The sequence below is a fragment of the Schizosaccharomyces pombe genome (genome assembly GCF_000002945.2).
Source record: "Schizosaccharomyces pombe strain 972h- genome assembly, chromosome: I".
Lineage (NCBI taxonomy): Eukaryota > Fungi > Ascomycota > Schizosaccharomycetes > Schizosaccharomycetales > Schizosaccharomycetaceae > Schizosaccharomyces > Schizosaccharomyces pombe.
In genome coordinates, this window is record NC_003424.3 from 3,242,629 (window position 1) to 3,258,393 (window position 15,765).

The following is a 15,765-nucleotide window of genomic DNA, read 5'->3' on the forward strand; positions in this document are numbered from 1 at the left end:
TAATTTTGTTTAGAAGCTGTATCACCTCTGTCATCGGTATTTCGAAACGGCAATAAAATGTAGACAATTCTTTGGCCAAGCTTTCTTTATAAAAGCATATTTAGGTCAACTCTATCCTAATACCATAAATTAACACTTTTTGTCTTCATTTAAGAAGCGAATTATTGCTGTATCAAATTAACAAATGCAAAATCTCATTGCTTAATAAACGAAATACTTTAGTAATTAAGCATAAGATAAAAATAAAGTGAATACTATTTGACAATGAAAATCAGCTCAAAACCTCTGTCAATTCTTTTTCAGCCTAGAAACCACCTTAGAGAAATAAGGCAAAACATTTGAATACAAATATACAAAACACAAATTATTAGTGGTAGAACAATTCAAAAAATTCGAAACCTCTTCTTCAGTTGATCAATTCATAATTAGAAATACAATTCCTTTTACAAAGTTTACTTCCTTACTCTGCAAAAGCGCCTCTATACATAGCAAACCGCAACAAAATTAAATACCTATATTACCTAAATTAAAAACATAACTTTTTTTTGACCAACAAAATGCCATGCTTAAATTGGCGAGACGTAAAAATGCCGTGCATTTCAATTTAACCAATGGAAACCTTTTCTCCTTCAGACTTTCACTCTTTTAGGACCGGACTCAAGCTCTTCATCATTTTCAGTGCTGCGCTTCTCCCCCAAAGGCTGAGTATTGGCTGAACTGCCAGAAACAATACGACCATACTGGCGTGCACGTTCATGAACACGCTTAGATGGTTCATCCTGTTTCATGAAACGATACCATTCATCAGGAGCTCGACGAAAAAGCTCGACCTTCCAGTTTGAGCAAACTTTTTTGCCATAGAAATCAAATTTGACGTCGTCACCACCTTCAGCCAACTCACGAACAATTCTTGTACGATAAAGCGGCAATGCCCTTGTGGCCTTCCACGCTTTATCTACAATATGCGAACCAGGAGCAGAAACAGCTAATGTAGCAAATGATCCGGAAAGGATATTGAGAAATTTTTTAAGAAATACCGGGTTTAAGTCTGATAAATCAAGAATTCCTTCTATCAAGTGAGAGGATACTGTTTCCAGACAATATTCCAAAATCTGCTCTTTTGAGAGATCTAAAACGCTATCTAATAATAACTGAATATGTTGTTTCTCACAGTGAAGCATTTCTTCTAACAGTTGAGCACCCAGTAAATTATTAACAAGTTTACGCTCTTTGTTTTCTGGGTTGGCTTTATCACGTTTATGCTTCGATCGGAGCAAGCATGGAATAATGTTGGCATCCTTTCCACTATTTGTTACGCTTGTCTGAATCATTGAAAATATGTCATCTTGATAACAATGTAAATGGTTACTCTTCTCAAGTAATGTCCTTAACACTGGAAGAAATGACTTCCTAATGATGTTGTCTGTATTCTTCTTTAATTCATCAATGACAGAACCAATCTCCTTCCTTCCCAACCTTCTTATGTAACGTTGCATTATAAAATTGGCTATAGGATGAACACAAAGCCGATAAAAACGTCCTTCAAAGACGGCATAAAATCTGAGTAGATGAGAGGCTGACATGTTTTCAACGATGACCTCCAGAATACGCGAGCCAGTTTCGTCCTTCAACAAAGTTTCCATAAACGGTAATTCTTTTAAATCGTACTCGTTAGATAGTAACAATTTGGAAACTAAGCGTGGATCGTGCTTCTTTTTTGTTTTTTTTGAGCGCTCAAAGTCTATACGTATAAACGCTCTCATAATTTGACTCGCATATTTATCAACACAATAAGCTCGAAGTTCTGGGGTATCGAGGTTGTCCGTAGCACTATCAATTATGGAATAAGCAAACTGGGGAAAGGATTCGGGAACAGAAATAGACTCCATAGTGGTTCTGTTTCCATCATGATACACGAATCGATATCCATCAAGCAAAAGGAAAATTTTGCCCAATACATGAACAGCCAACTTATGGCTCATTAGCATAGAAACCTCTGGGCGTATTTCATTGTACATGTACATAAGTAAAGTTTCTGCTGTCATGAAGACATTTTCATTTTCACCTTCCAAAACATCATCTTGATCCTCTGTAACACCTTGGGTTTCCAAATTTAGAATGGCAGCCATGTGACTCAACAGCTTTTCGAAAGCATAAGAGCCAAACGTTGTCTGAATTAGCTCCACATAATGACCATTCAATGCAGAAAAAAACGATTTGATTTGTCTACTCGTTGATAAAGGGAAAAGCTTTTCAAGAACCTTCGATCCGAACACATTGTTGCAGACAATTAGCTCTTTGCCTTGCACCTCACGATAAATGCTGTCGACAAAAAACCTGGTATCTTCGTTTTCTCTTGTAAAATGATTGGCAAAAGCCTGTTCAGCTTGTTGGAAGTATTTTTCTTCTTCGGGGTCCAAAGCACCAAAAAACGGTTGCACTGGTTCATTCGTGTAACGGTTTACCTGATATGCACCTTCATCATTTCCAGCGCCTTCATCGTTTTTTGCAATACCGGGAGAAACAACTGAATTAACTTCTTCCTCCTTTTGTTTGGCAGAGTGCTTTTTACCACGCGTTTTTCTTTTTTTTGGCATTTTGCTCTAGGATTGAATTAGCATTATAGGATTCGAAAATTTGTTGGAAATAATTTCTGTTATGCCTCTTTAATTTTAATAACGCATGGGGGTATAAAGTTTTATTGTGCAAGCAATACTACACTACGCTATATTACATTAGGGTATTCATCACTATATGTCATATATTAGAATACCAGTTAGATCCGCGTATTGATCATTGCGGACATTATCCTCTTATTTACTAGGATATTTTTCTAGAAAAATTATCAGTAAGATTATAAATAGAGTTACAACTTAACTGAGAAACGAGGTACAGTAATAAGCACTATTTAGTGACAGGTAACAGTTTGACCCATATATATAATACCTACATTGGTCAGCGCTTATTAACCTACTTATTATAATATAATAGGTCACAAGAATTATCACCGGGTTTTACGTATCGTTAAAAAAGACACTGAACTGCGTAAGTGTCACCTATTTTTTTTACCGTACGTTATGAACATAGCTTTTTAACTAAAATGTAAATAAATAATGATTAGATAAATTGCAACAGCATTTTAGAAGAGCTAATCATTAATATCAATCAAAAACATTTCTATTGTCTTAAATTAATTTTCTTTCTTTTTAAGAAGAAGATCCTTCAATAACAGTCGATGAGTTGATATATTGTTAAATTATTTAATTTCTTACATTCAGAAAAAGATTTTAGTAATTTATTGACAAAGAAAAAAACTAATGTAAAAAATTAAACAATTAGTTACTTATAGTCGTCTTTTTTTTTGAAAAAAATAATTAAAAAATCTCGTGAAAGAGTTTTTAAAGATTTATGCTAATTGTGAATTAAATTATGGGCAGTTCAGGTAATTCTTGCTTAAACTCAGCTACCCTTCTGTTAAAATGAACATCAGGAACTTTAAATAACCGCTATTTACATTATATACCTTTTTTAAGAGCGGCAGATCGAATAAGGTAATTAGGAATTTTCATAAATTAGTATTATAGAAAATATTTACATGTTGGTCGGGTAATTTTTGAGAAAACTCAAACAAGTGGGAGCGTAAATCTATTGATTAGCACACAAAGTCCAGATCCACACTTTTTAAACTATCAACAAAAAATGTATCCTGCGACAACTTTGTGTATAACTTGAGTCTAAAACAAATTTGGATAGCTCACAGATAACCTTTTGCTAGAAGACTTTAAATTTATTTAAATCCTTAAATTAAAACAAACTGGTAATAAATAAAACAGAAAAAAATTTATGTACATTCAACTTTCTATTCTTCGTCCTCTGAACCGATAGATTCGCTACCGTCCTCGCTGTCGCTGTTTTCGACATCCTCGTCGTTATCAGAGAATAAAGGTTCTTTAACATCAATATCATCCATATCATCAACATTTTCAAGAGATGATGCCTCATTCAAATATGAAACAGATGGATTTTTAGGGACTGGTGCAGCTTTTTCTTCAGCAAGACTGGAGTCCATTAGTCCATGCTTTGTCGCGTAATCATTTACTGCTCTAAAGACACTTTGATCAACCATATCGAATGAATATATTGTACCACCAGCTTCAAAATTAACTGTAAATGTTCGTTGCAAAACATTACTATAGGAAAAATGCTGGATGCTAGCTAGTTCAATGAAAAGTATAGGTTTACGGAAGCCCCATAGTATGCCAGTACGCAGAAAAAATAAATGCCCTATTTGATTAGCAATTTTGACACAGAATTCATCCTTTGCATACCATCTTTAGCTTTATAGTTTGCTTCAACCCCATATGTCGTGCCATTGTCCCCCGTTTGCGGGTTTGGACAAACAAATTCTTCGACAGAAGGAGACAAAGTACTAGTGCCAATAAACTCAAAGTAATCGCGAAAAATATCCCATGAGTTCGTGCAGTGGGTGAAGGATCGTAAACCTTCAACGAGGTTGAGCTTTTTCAAAGGATACGGTGCCGTAAAAAAGACAGGTTCTTTTACATTATCACTTGAAACAATATTTTCTGCCGACGATTCACTTTTAAGGATGATCACAAAGTTGTTTTGAACATTAGCTTTCCTTGGACATGGGACATGGATTGCACAACGAATTTCATTCCAGGGAAGCCAAAATTCAATTAAATTGGGTTCGCCTGGTAATGTTACTGCTATTCCATTTTCATAAATGTAGACGTCTAGCTTTTTTCGCATAGGTGCCTGAAACGATAGATTAAGTACTCCATAGACCAATTGACCTAACTCATGTTGAACACGATCCTTTCGTTTTAAACTTCCAGCCTCCTTCACTTGGCCTGATTCGTTTTCCTTTTGCAATGTATTGATGTACTTGCAAATTCGATGCACTAGAGGCTGTATACTTTTTGTTTTCCCTAATTTCATTAGACTAAGGAAAAAAGCATGTACTCAAACCTTACCATATTGTTTGATTATATCTTTTGCTAACTCAGAATCTTTGGCAAATGCCTTTTCTATTTCATCGTTCACGTTGGACTCCATTAGAGATGGCTGCCGGCTAGAATTTATTGAGTCTTAAACAAGGGCTTCGACAGCACACCACACCTCAGCTAACAGTAACAAATGTAATAGCAACTATTTCCATTATCATGCAAATGATTTCGATCCAATAAAAATTTTATCCCAAGTGGTTACGTTCAAACTTCGGTTCGCTGTTGACTTTATGTTAGCAACAAATTTTTATTTTATGGATCAATATGAATATGCTTAATTTATAATTGCTCAATTTTACTCAACAAAGGTAGTCATTTTACATAAATGAGATAAAAACTCATTCTATTATCGTATCAGTTACTTTCGTATGAAAAGTCCAAAAAAGTTGGGAACATTTTGTGAAACGATATCGATTTTCCCTTTGATTCTTTTTGCGATCTATAGATAAATTTCAGCTGTAGAACTGATTAGCTTTCTTCAGCATTGGGAAGGTCAGATTGTTGCTCCTATAATCGGATATGGTTTCCCTTAAAGTTGTTATTGTTTCGATTTTGTCAAAGAAATTATTAAATGATCCTAAAATTCGTTTTATTGGTTTATGTTGTTCCCGATGTAATCAACGTGTGTTGACATTTACAAACGTAAACAAATAGTTTGTTCGCTAGGTCTAATGCAATGAGGTGTTTTAAGACATAAGCTATTTGTTTTGCCTATTTTTCCTTTACCCTCAACCTCCCTCAAAACTGACGGTTTGTATAAATATTTAAGGAAACAATTTTGATAATTGTCCTTACAAAACTTACATAATTATCCTAATTGCTTTCGCGATCAACCGATTGAAAGAATTCCTATATTCATATTGTATTTTTTAAGCGTTCTTCCGACATAACTATTAATTTCTTTTAATCAATTGTATAATTATCCACGAAAAAGGTAGAATGGATTTTAGAATAACAGAAGGATCTTCCCCAACAAGCTTAAGTGTTTCGGAAAAAATTGCAAAGTTGGAATCGTGCAATGATAGTCGCATCACTTGTCGTCCTGTGAGAGAATCAAAGCCTACCTATACTTCCGGCCAAAAGCATTCAGCGTTGCTTTCGAAGTTGAAGCGGTCTAAAGTTACAACCGATTTTTGCAAACTTGAGGAATCAAAGGGAATAATTTGTCAAGAAAATTTGCATACGGAAGGCGCTAAAAGCAAAACGGAAAATATTTCTGGAGAAGACAAATCTTCTCAGAGAAGGACACGCTTGAAGCAGATTCAGGAATTTATAAGTCATCGTCGCTCTTTTCTCAATTCCAATGCCAATTCTGTGGAGTCTGAGAAAATCTTGGCTGAAAACAATCATATGTTTAACGTTAAAAGCAAGTTAAGCAACAAAGAATCGTTTATTAAAACCCGGCGTCCTCGAACAAATGGTGAACTTTCTGATTTAAGCCTTCAGCCTAAACGAATATTTAGTGAACCCGTAAACTCTCATCCTTCTCAATCCATGTTCGGCAACGGCGTACGAGCTTCCTCTGGTTCTTACTCATTAAAACGTGATTTGAAAGATTATGAAGAAGAACTTCCATCTTCTAAAAAGCGCCAAAGAACGCCGCCTCCGATAGTCGTTACCAATTTTCCTCAGGAAATATTTCCTTCAAAAAAAATTAGTTTATCTGCTAAGAGGAGGATTCAGGGGAAGTATTCCGGGGAAAATGTTAGAGCAAGGATCGAGCTAGCTAGGGAGAGAAATAGAAAAAGGGACTATGTTTCAAATTTATCTAAAGGGCATACTACAAATGCTTTAGAAGAGAATCCCTTTAATTTAGGTCCTAATTATCGGGCTTCCACCAGAAAATGTAACAGAATAAAGGAAGCTATAAACCTATTTGCTGCTAAAAATGGTTCAATGGAAGTACCACCAAAAGTGTCAGTCGGTGATTCAGTTCTGACAACTTCTCAGAAGTTTTTGCAAGTGATAAGGGAAAAGACTGCGCTACTAATGAACCAAGATTCTAATTCAGTACAACCACAAGCATTGGCTGCAGCAGAGTCTCCTACAACAAAGGCTCCTACAACAAAGGCACCGACATCTGAGGCTCCTCCCAAGGGTCATGTTAAACAACTAGCCAAACAACTAGGAAATATTTACATGCCACAATCGATAAACAATGTTGAACCGACATCCCATTCCAGCATATCTAAGGTAGTTAATCCATCAGAGAAAGTTATTTCAAAAATTGAGAGAGCGTGTCTAGCTGGAAATGGTAATGTACACCCGAGCATAAAAATGGAAAAAAATTTAGAGTTGAACCCTCATCCAAGAACTTTGAACGCTACTGAACACAAAATCAATAGTCGTATACAGGTATCGAAACTTAACACTAAAAATGAGCTTGCTAATGCTGATCCCAAAATGTATTTACTTGAAAATCTTTCTGACCGCCTATATTTTTGCAAATTAGCAAAACTTTTGCTCAGGAAATACCCTTTAGACATCGCGGAACACCAATTTGCGTTAGTTTATTCAAGATTCCAAAGAATACCACTAAAGCAGATTTCTTGCTTAAAACAATCGTTGGTTGCGTATTATTCAGTGCTTTCGGAGGTTGGTATTACAAACGAAATAATGTTGCGTGAAAATCGGTTTTCTTCACCCAAAACCCCCGAAGGTCTAGTTTCAATTTCAAAATTACTATTGGATGACCGAGAGCATCTTAGTCATGATGAACGTAGCTATATTCAACAATTGCAAAGTCAGATTAAGTCTCAGTCAGTTCACCATGAAAACGCAGCTGAAGAAATTCGCAAGATGCGCAATTTACGCAATTCACGCATAAATAGTCAGCAGGTTGGCGAAAAAGTTTTTGTGAATCCAGATGTCAAAACTATGGATATTCAGGAAACGTTCCTACAAGATTATGAAGATGAAACGTTTGCTAACGAAGGTCTGAGCGCTTCAAAGTTTAAAGAAGAGTTTTTGCTTATAAGTGATAGCAAGAGTGATCTCAATTCCGAAGAAATAGCAACTCCCAATTCTTTGGAATTTAAAAACAATCCAAGAATTAAAGTTCCACGATCACTTTTAACTATTTTGAATTTACACGACCGTTCTCAACTGAAATTGTTCGAGGTATGTCACAATTCAGAGTTTAAGGACCCCATTAATTTATCCAATTGCTTACGGAATTTGCTAGAGAAGCAGCTATTGTCGTACAATTTTACAGATTGGTTTGCTAGTTTGGGATCTGAATATGAAAATGTGTATGTAAAATTCATATCACACTATGACTTTTCAAGTTTAAATGTTTACGCTTCCTTTCAAAAATTATGCTGTGATCTTTACTATGGCTCGGATGATTACATACACTCTCCTATTTTGCAAGTCTTCGCATCTTGTTGGCTTAAGCAAAATAGTAATTATGGGTTTTTAAATGAAGACATTATTGTTAAAATAGTATTGATTTTAATTGATTTACATAAATCAACCTATTCTAAAAAGCTCAATTCTTATGTCGTTCCGATGGAAACTTTTGTGAAATATGCTCTCGAGAAACTTCGTCCTCTCATATCTCCAGATTCAGTTTGTATTTTGTCGAAGGAGGACAAAAAGCATTGGCTCAAATATAAGAAGAACCGATCAACGTTTGCCAAATTGCTTTTCTCAACGTGGAGCAATTTACCAAGCGATATCGGTTTCATACTTGAATGCATGCTAAAAGAATATTATGATACGTTTCTGAAGTCTCCATTTGCAGTACCAAATGCCGTGCAAGCACAGTTGCACAACCAAGTAAGAGGTGATTTGACTCCCAAAAGGAATCGATCATCTCTGATATCTGAATTAATGAAAAGTTCAAAATTACTAAAGCAGGAGAGTTCTGGAAACAAAAACAGCACGAGTCTTGAAAGTGATGCTTTTAAGGAATCTTCGTTTGTTTTGAATGAAGAGAATGGAGGAATTTACGCAGGAAAGGAGATTGATCTTCCTGAACCATCAGTTATAGATGGTAGACCACATTTTTCGGTGTTTAATTACACTCATCATATGCAAGAAGAAAAGACTCATAACAGGTTACCATGGCACCGACGAGGCATGATTTCATATAAGAAAATGGTTTTAAGCAAAAACAATAGATGGGTAGCAGGTTATTGGAAGAAAAAGTACTGTATTGTCGATAGTGGAAAACTAATCTTTTATAAGTCAGATCATTTAGATCCAAATGCTTGCTCAAATGTTAGCCCCATCCATAGAGAATTTGGCTTGCAATCTTGCTTGGCATCTCCCAATTTACCTCCATCAATTAATTCTAATCGCAATAATGTCTTTTATCTAAATATTCCAGGAAATGAGTGCTATCTTTTTGAAGCGCCCAGCGTATTAGCGATGAACGAATGGATTCATTCTTTAAATTTTAATGCAGCCATGATTACTTGCCCTCCTCTACCAGAAAATATTACAAACACTGAATATGGTTGGGGGTACATTTTAACAAGAGCTGAGAAAAAGGCTTATTATACTGCTGCTGATGGAACCAAGACCTTTGTCGGTGACCTGGCTCAATTAACACGGTGGAGTCCAATGGACATTCAAGGATTACAAGACATTCCTCGTCCACTGCGTGATAAGGTTCATATTTTACGAGATTGTGTTCCTTCTTTACTGGAAACCTGCCTTCTTTTCCAGTCTTTGCCTGAAAAAATGGAGAAATGTTTTGCCGCCGGATCTAAAAATTACCTCAAAGCAATGGATAATTGGAATAGAAAGATGAAGTTTCTATATGAACGATCAATGATGTACAAAGAGTACCAGCGAGTTTTGGAATGCGAGTACGAATATCGGAAATCCCATGATTTCTACCCAACTTTATCTCCTGTAAGATATCCTTATGATTTTAAAGGATTATAAAATTAAATTTCATTCAAAGTAGTTAAACGAATAAATAAACTTGAGTGATGAAAAGACATTAGGCCTCCGATTGAGAGAATGCTACTTAGATATCTTTTTTTTAGCTTCTGAAGAAGAGGGTTAATAGTTGTCGAGAGTTCCAAATAAAGTATTTTGATTTTATTTAGATTTGACAAATCTTTTGTCATTTTATTATTTTTTTATGCTTAAACTTCTGATAACATCCAGTTATAGAATATTTCATTATTGCAATATATGCTTCGATGGGATTATTTCAAATGCCTTAATACGCGCTCGTTGAAACTGAATAACTACGTTGGTTACCGCTCATTTTAGCTTTAAACTTACAATAGTAACTTTACTTAGATACTTAATCAAACAGCTTGCGAGAACTTGGATACATGCTATAGCTACCAGAATGCTAAAGTCCAAGTTTCACCTATTTTGAAATAAAACAATATGAGTAGAGGTGTATGCAATTAATAAGGAATAAAGCAATTATAGAAACAGAAAGAAATTGCAGTACTTTTATATTTCACCTTCGTTGATTTATAATACTGTTTTAAGCATTAATTTCTGATTAATTTTTTCTCGCTTAGATAAAACTCTACATAATCCTTCTTTGCAAAGTCACGTCGCAATGGAGGGCGCTAACGGTTAACATAACCTGAGCACATATCGCGTCTTTTGTGCAGGCGTTTAACAATTGCCCGATATTTAAAGAATCACTATTGATAAAACGTACTCATAATTATTCTTCTACCTTTAAATTATTATTGACTTTGTATGATTCAACGAATTATAGTAGAGTTACTTTCCACCTACGTCGCATCAAGGGTATAAAACGACTTCATCTTAATAGATATACGTACTAATCAATTTTAGATTGCTAGAAGTTCTACATTCCAACGCCTGGTGAAAAGCGGAATTCGCAGAGTTGGACAAGAAATCCCAAATTATGAAGCTAAAGCTCCGCTGGAAAGGTCATCAACGATTTTTAACAAGGCAAAACTCTTTGGTAGGCTTTATTTGGAGTCCTCTAAAGAATACTTTTTCAAAAAGAAATAGTATTTTAAACAATCAAGTTTGTTTTGAAGCTATTAAATACATCCAAAGGCATTATTTCAGCAGTCAATCGCACCATGTAACCTATCTTCACCAGTCGCCGCTTGAGAAATTGGTGAGTAATGGCGTGGTAAACGAGAACGGAGATTTGACCATGGATTCTCTTTCTCATCAAATATACCTATTACACAAAAATCGCCCCACCTTACCATTAAAACCAACTAACCAGCCTACGAGATTTGCATCTGTTTTGATGCCTCTAGTAAACACTTCTCAAGGAGCTTCTTTACTACTCACGCAACGTTCTCCAAACTTGCGTTCTCATGCTGGACAAATGTGCTTTCCTGGTGGCCGTGTGGAACCTTCAGACGGTTCTCATTATTATGCGGCATTAAGAGAAACTTACGAGGAAATTGGATTCCTCCCTAATTTTTTTACTTACTTGACTACTTTCCCTCCATTATTCACCAGAGATGAAAAGACTGAGATTCGGGCTTACCTTGCGTTTTCGGTGCAAACCTCCCTTCCTTCACTTGGGACAGGTGAAGTGAAAGATTTATTTTACGTTCCTCTCACCTCTTTTTTAAATCCCAAGCACCAAAAGATATCTCGATTTCGTAATACGGATTTGCTTTATGTCGAATTTAACATTGATAAGATTCCAAGAATTTGGGGAATAACAGCGGTTATATTAAATATGTATCTTAATTCTATTTGCCCGGATGCTCTTATCTCAATCCCAAAGTTTTGATTTTACGCTTTAATACCATTACTACATAGACTTAATTAATATTTATTTTTTCTTCTGTTATTAATAGTAATGCTTGATAATAAAGTCAATAAATTAAAATAATTATAGTAGTAGAATTAATTGAATGTTGTTAAAAAAAAAGAGAGTAAAAAACGTAAGTATCCCAGATTAGTAGTTTGCGGTCTTTGCCTTTGCGGCAGCTCTTTGCAATGATTGTTTCAATTGAGCTTGTTTTAGCCACTCATTCTTCATTCGCTTCATTCTTTCAATTGAACAAACAACGATAATTAGACTCTTCAGCTTTATGTGTTTCTTAGATAAATCAGGATCAGGTGAAATTCCAATTTTCTGCAGCATACGTAAATTTATTTTATTGCATGTTTCGTATCCTGTTAGTTGCATTAAAATAAATTTTTTTGAAAAGGCAAGGTCCAAACGAAGAGAGTGCTCTCTTCGACATTTCGATTGAAGATATTTAGTCAACTTAGAGAGTCCCTTTATTTCAGATTCGTATTGCCCTGACTGTGTGGATTGCGGAGTATTTGATTGTAAATTCTTATAGCGTGCACGTAATTGATTATAGTCATCTAACAATGATTTATATTCTTTTCTATTACGTTCCAAAATAGTAGACAGATGATCGATATTGTTAGTCTTAGACTGAAGAGCCTCCCTGAGTGTCTTAAGCATTAATTGGCTTTCGTCGGTAACATTGGAAGTCATCAATTCAGCTTGCTTCATAAAATGATTGTTATAAACCTCTAATTCCTTCTGGATTTCCTTTAGCCTTTCTTCCAGTTCATTTTTATCTTGTACTAAGTTGTTCTGATAATTAAACTGGTTTGATCGATAACTTTCAAGCTCATCGATAAGTATCGAACGTTCTCTTTCTAACCATTTAATCTTTTCCTGCAACTTGGTTGTTTGCTTATTATAGCTGGAAATATCATCCATGAGTAAATTTCGATTTTTTAGTTCATCTTGAAGCGCAAGCTTTAGATCTTCAATCGTTTTCTCAAGGTACTCGATTTTAGAAGTATGTTCAGAAGGATATAAATAGCCATTCTTCCGATCAGGAGAGCTAAAAAACTTTTGGGCAGCGTTTTCCAAGTCATTCATCTTCTCACTAACGTTTCGATTTCGTTGTGCAAGAATATCATGCTTTGTCTCAGTTCCCAATCCAAATTTTTCAAAGCTTCTACTAAGTTCCTGTTCCTTTTTACCAGAAAACTGTACAAAATCATGCCGTAACTCTTGCTTCAACGACCGAATCGTTTGGATTTGTTGATTGACAAAATGTTCAATTTGACTGACTATCTGCAAAATACTCACCGAAGAATAATCACATCCCATCAAAAGGCATAGTCTCTTTTTGACAGCATTTTCTTCTATATTCGCCTCCTCAATTCCCCTATTTAAGTGATGCACAAGTTTATCTAGCTCCATTTTGTCAGATTCTAAATGACGAATTTGAGCAAGCTTGTCGGCCAACTCGCTATTGAGCACATTTATTTCTTTATTTTTCTCAATATCATCATTTGATCCAGATCGTATTTTTCTTTCTTCGAAGAGTTTTTTACTTAATTCGGATAGTTCTTCCTCCCTCCGGTCTAAGAGGTTTTGGGCATTTATTAATTCATTTTTTAGCGAAGAGTATTTTAACTCCAAAGCCTGTTTTTCGTTGCTCATTAATTCAAAACTAGCAGATAGCTTTTGTCCAGCCACTATGGCTTCTTCTCGTTCTTCTTCGCTAACATCTAATTCGTCTTTTACGTCGGTAAGCTGCCGCTGAAGTACTGAAATTTTATCGTTCAGAATTTCCATTAAATTTGTATTATCAAGGTCTTTCGCATTTCCAGATAAATATTTCTTAATGGATTCTCTTTCTTTTTCGAGCATTGCAACTGTCTCTCGTAATGAACTAATGACCAAGTTCTTCTTTTCCAAATTTGAAGTCAACTCTTTCTCTCGATCTTGTAATTTATTAATGGATTCATGAAACCGCCGCAAATCGTTGTCTTTATACTGAAAAGCATTCATCACTTCATTATAAGTTTCTTCTTTATCCTTAAGCTTATTTCTATATTCATCAATAGTACCGTTTAATTCAGAAACGTTGACTTCGTATGACTTGATACGTTGTTCTAACTCATTTATTAAACGGTCTTTCTCTTTGGTAATAGAGTCAATCTTCAAAGTTAAGCCTTCATTTTCCTCCCTAAGATCGTGTATCTCGTTTAAGTCATTAGAATTCTTCATTCTAAGGGTTTCCAGTTCTTTAGTGACTTCTTGCAATCGGATATTCGTTTCTGCAAGTGCTTTATCTGAATTTTTAGAGGCAAGAAGACGTAAATGATTCTTCTCTTCATCTATTTCACGATTTTGCGTACGTAAAGACTCAATTTGGTTACCCAACGAGGAGGTCATCAACCGTAAACTGTTATTGTCATCTTCCAAAGTTTGGAGTTTGGATTCTAGCACGTCTCGTTCTTCTTCCAAGCTTCTAAATTGAAGCATAATATCTTCAAAGTTTTTACCTTCTTCGTTCATTCGACTAATTTGATCATGTAAAAATTCGATTTCTTCGTTCGCTTTGTGTAATTGTTCTTGAAGGGTATGTACTTGCATGGAATCTGTCAAACCAATTGAGGCCTCGGATTCATGCATTATCTGATTTTCTTTCTCTTTTTCGAGATCGGCAGTAAGCACTTGTATTCTATCCGCAAATTCATCACATTTGGCTTGCAAAATCGCATAGTCTTCTTGAAGATGTACGTAGCTTGAATTCTCCTCATTTTCAAAAGCTGAAGAGCTATTCTCCTTTTCCTCAATCTGTCTTTTCAGGGTGGCAATTTCGTCTTCTTTCTCAGTAAGCAAATCTTGAGCAACATCTAGCTCTTCCGATAATTCATCAAGCCGATTTTGTAACTGTCGTATTTCATATTCATAATCAACTTCCTTGTTACTTTTATCCTCTTCCATCTCTGTAGATAAACTGTCTTTTTCCCTTTGAACTTTTTCCAAGGCATTCTCCAAAAAACGAATGCGCTCCGTAAAAACTTTTACATTCTGGGATTGCTCGACATCATTAACCTTAGATAAATAATCGACCTTCTCTTCTAATTTGAAATTCTTGTCTTCAGACTTTTGAAGTAAAGATTCAGTTCTCTTAAGCTGAAGCTGTAAGTTTGCTCGTTCGGCATGCAACTCAACATTGTCTTTGACAGCTTCTTTTATCTGTTCGGGAGCCATAGACTCAAGTCGCTTTTCCAAACATACAATTTTGATTCGAAGTCCAAAGTTTTCTCTGCTAACTTTCTCAAGGACCTTTTCTTGCTCACGAAGAGTAAGGGCGGCATTTGCAGGCAATTCTCCATCTGTGTGATCTATTTCGGAATTTTTCGAGAGATCGGTAAGCTTGGAAACGTCGTAAGAGTCATTTCCCTGACTGATGCTCAAAGCTTCTTGAGTAGCTTGTTTAGATATAGCAGATAACCCGTAGGAATTAGGGTCAAAAGAGCCTTTATCGCCCAAACTCCCGTTGTATTTATCTGAGTTTTTATTTGAAGACTGTAATAATGGAGTAAATTCCAAACTACCTTTTGGTTGATAAGAGCCGTTGCGCAAAGGCGTCTGGAAAGATGATTTATCATTAAGGTACGAACCACGGAAATCAGAATAATCATCGTTATTATTTTTGAGTGATTTCCCCAAAAAATCAGATTGGCTGATCACAGAATTCGCGTTTTCATCTTTAAATTTGGGAGATTGCGTATTAAAATCTCGTTCAGACATAACGTAACTGCGGATGCATGTATTTATTAAAATTATCCACCAACTAGCGCAAGTGCATAAAATTATATAGAAACTACTTATTCTGGCAGAATCATTAAAAAGCAAAAATGTTGTTGATTGTAGTTTGTTTACAGTCGTCAAATGATCAAATAAACTACGAAACAGCTCCCTAATATAAGTAACAACATATCGTATACTTTCGTTATATCTTGTAAGGATGCTAAAAGT

The 15,765-nt window shown here is 35.3% G+C and overlaps 5 protein-coding genes and 5 long non-coding RNA genes across 10 annotated transcripts, besides 1 other annotated feature; 4 read left to right on the top strand and 6 right to left on the bottom strand.

Annotated features, from left to right (window-relative positions):
• Positions 1–479: 479 nt before the first annotated feature.
• nop9 (RNA-binding protein Nop9) lies at positions 480–2,611 on the bottom strand. Its single transcript, NM_001019535.3, has one exon. It carries the CDS (start codon positions 2,595–2,597, stop codon positions 630–632), a length of 1,968 nt encoding a protein of 655 aa, NP_594111.1. The 5' UTR covers positions 2,598–2,611; the 3' UTR covers positions 480–629.
• Positions 2,612–2,704: 93 nt separating this feature from the next.
• Positions 2,705–3,055: an LONG TERMINAL REPEAT.
• A 501-nt stretch (positions 3,056–3,556) lies between these two features.
• On the bottom strand, positions 3,557–5,090 carry rtt106 (histone H3.3 H4 heterotetramer chaperone Rtt106). The gene is made up of 3 exons (NM_001019536.3): positions 4,998–5,090; positions 4,329–4,952; positions 3,557–4,284 (listed from the first exon to the last, which is right to left on the bottom strand). The coding sequence occupies exons 1-3, from the start codon at positions 5,077–5,079 to the stop codon at positions 3,860–3,862; spliced, it is 1,131 nt and encodes a 376-aa protein (NP_594112.2). The 5' UTR covers positions 5,080–5,090; the 3' UTR covers positions 3,557–3,859.
• SPOM_SPNCRNA.3450 lies at positions 3,853–4,708 on the top strand. The gene has a single exon (NR_192815.1). It is a non-coding gene; the product is annotated as a non-coding RNA (long non-coding RNA).
• A 40-nt stretch (positions 5,091–5,130) lies between the features above and the next one.
• spo7 (ArfGEF Spo7) lies at positions 5,131–10,253 on the top strand. Its single transcript, NM_001019537.3, has one exon. It carries the CDS (start codon positions 5,970–5,972, stop codon positions 9,924–9,926), a length of 3,957 nt encoding a protein of 1,318 aa, NP_594113.1. The 5' UTR covers positions 5,131–5,969; the 3' UTR covers positions 9,927–10,253.
• On the bottom strand, positions 6,278–6,810 carry SPOM_SPNCRNA.3451. The gene has a single exon (NR_192816.1). It is a non-coding gene; the product is annotated as a non-coding RNA (long non-coding RNA).
• SPOM_SPNCRNA.3452 lies at positions 8,487–10,564 on the bottom strand. The gene has a single exon (NR_192817.1). It is a non-coding gene; the product is annotated as a non-coding RNA (long non-coding RNA).
• Positions 10,565–10,594: 30 nt separating this feature from the next.
• On the top strand, positions 10,595–11,802 carry pcd1 (coenzyme A diphosphatase). Its single transcript, NM_001356105.2, has 2 exons — positions 10,595–10,763; positions 10,812–11,802. Exon 2 carries the CDS (start codon positions 10,885–10,887, stop codon positions 11,740–11,742), a length of 858 nt encoding a protein of 285 aa, NP_001342823.1. The 5' UTR covers positions 10,595–10,763; positions 10,812–10,884; the 3' UTR covers positions 11,743–11,802.
• Positions 10,739–11,450, bottom strand: SPOM_SPNCRNA.3453. The gene has a single exon (NR_192818.1). It is a non-coding gene; the product is annotated as a non-coding RNA (long non-coding RNA).
• On the bottom strand, positions 11,773–15,652 carry pcp1 (gamma tubulin complex linker, pericentrin/kendrin Pcp1). The gene has a single exon (NM_001019539.3). The coding sequence runs from the start codon at positions 15,535–15,537 to the stop codon at positions 11,911–11,913; it is 3,627 nt and encodes a 1,208-aa protein (NP_594115.1). The 5' UTR covers positions 15,538–15,652; the 3' UTR covers positions 11,773–11,910.
• SPOM_SPNCRNA.898 lies at positions 13,284–15,649 on the top strand. Its single transcript, NR_151284.1, has one exon. It is a non-coding gene; the product is annotated as a non-coding RNA (long non-coding RNA).
• Positions 15,653–15,765: the final 113 nt, after the last annotated feature.

Bases quoted from the DNA above. Each gene is read 5' to 3' on its own strand.
- nop9 (NM_001019535.3), bottom strand. From the start codon at position 2,597: ATGCCAAAAAAAAGAAAAACGCGTGGTAAAAAGCACTCTGCCAAACAA.
- rtt106 (NM_001019536.3), bottom strand. From the start codon at position 5,079: ATGGAGTCCAACGTGAACGATGAAATAGAAAAGGCATTTGCCAAAGAT. The intron at 4,953-4,997 runs GTAAGGTTTGAG...TAATGAAATTAG, and splicing joins AGATATAATCAAACAATATG to GGAAAACAAAAAGTATACAG. The intron at 4,285-4,328 runs GTATGCAAAGGA...CTAATCAAATAG, and splicing joins AAACTATAAAGCTAAAGATG to GGCATTTATTTTTTCTGCGT.
- spo7 (NM_001019537.3), top strand. From the start codon at position 5,970: ATGGATTTTAGAATAACAGAAGGATCTTCCCCAACAAGCTTAAGTGTT.
- pcd1 (NM_001356105.2), top strand. From the start codon at position 10,885: ATGAAGCTAAAGCTCCGCTGGAAAGGTCATCAACGATTTTTAACAAGG.
- pcp1 (NM_001019539.3), bottom strand. From the start codon at position 15,537: ATGTCTGAACGAGATTTTAATACGCAATCTCCCAAATTTAAAGATGAA.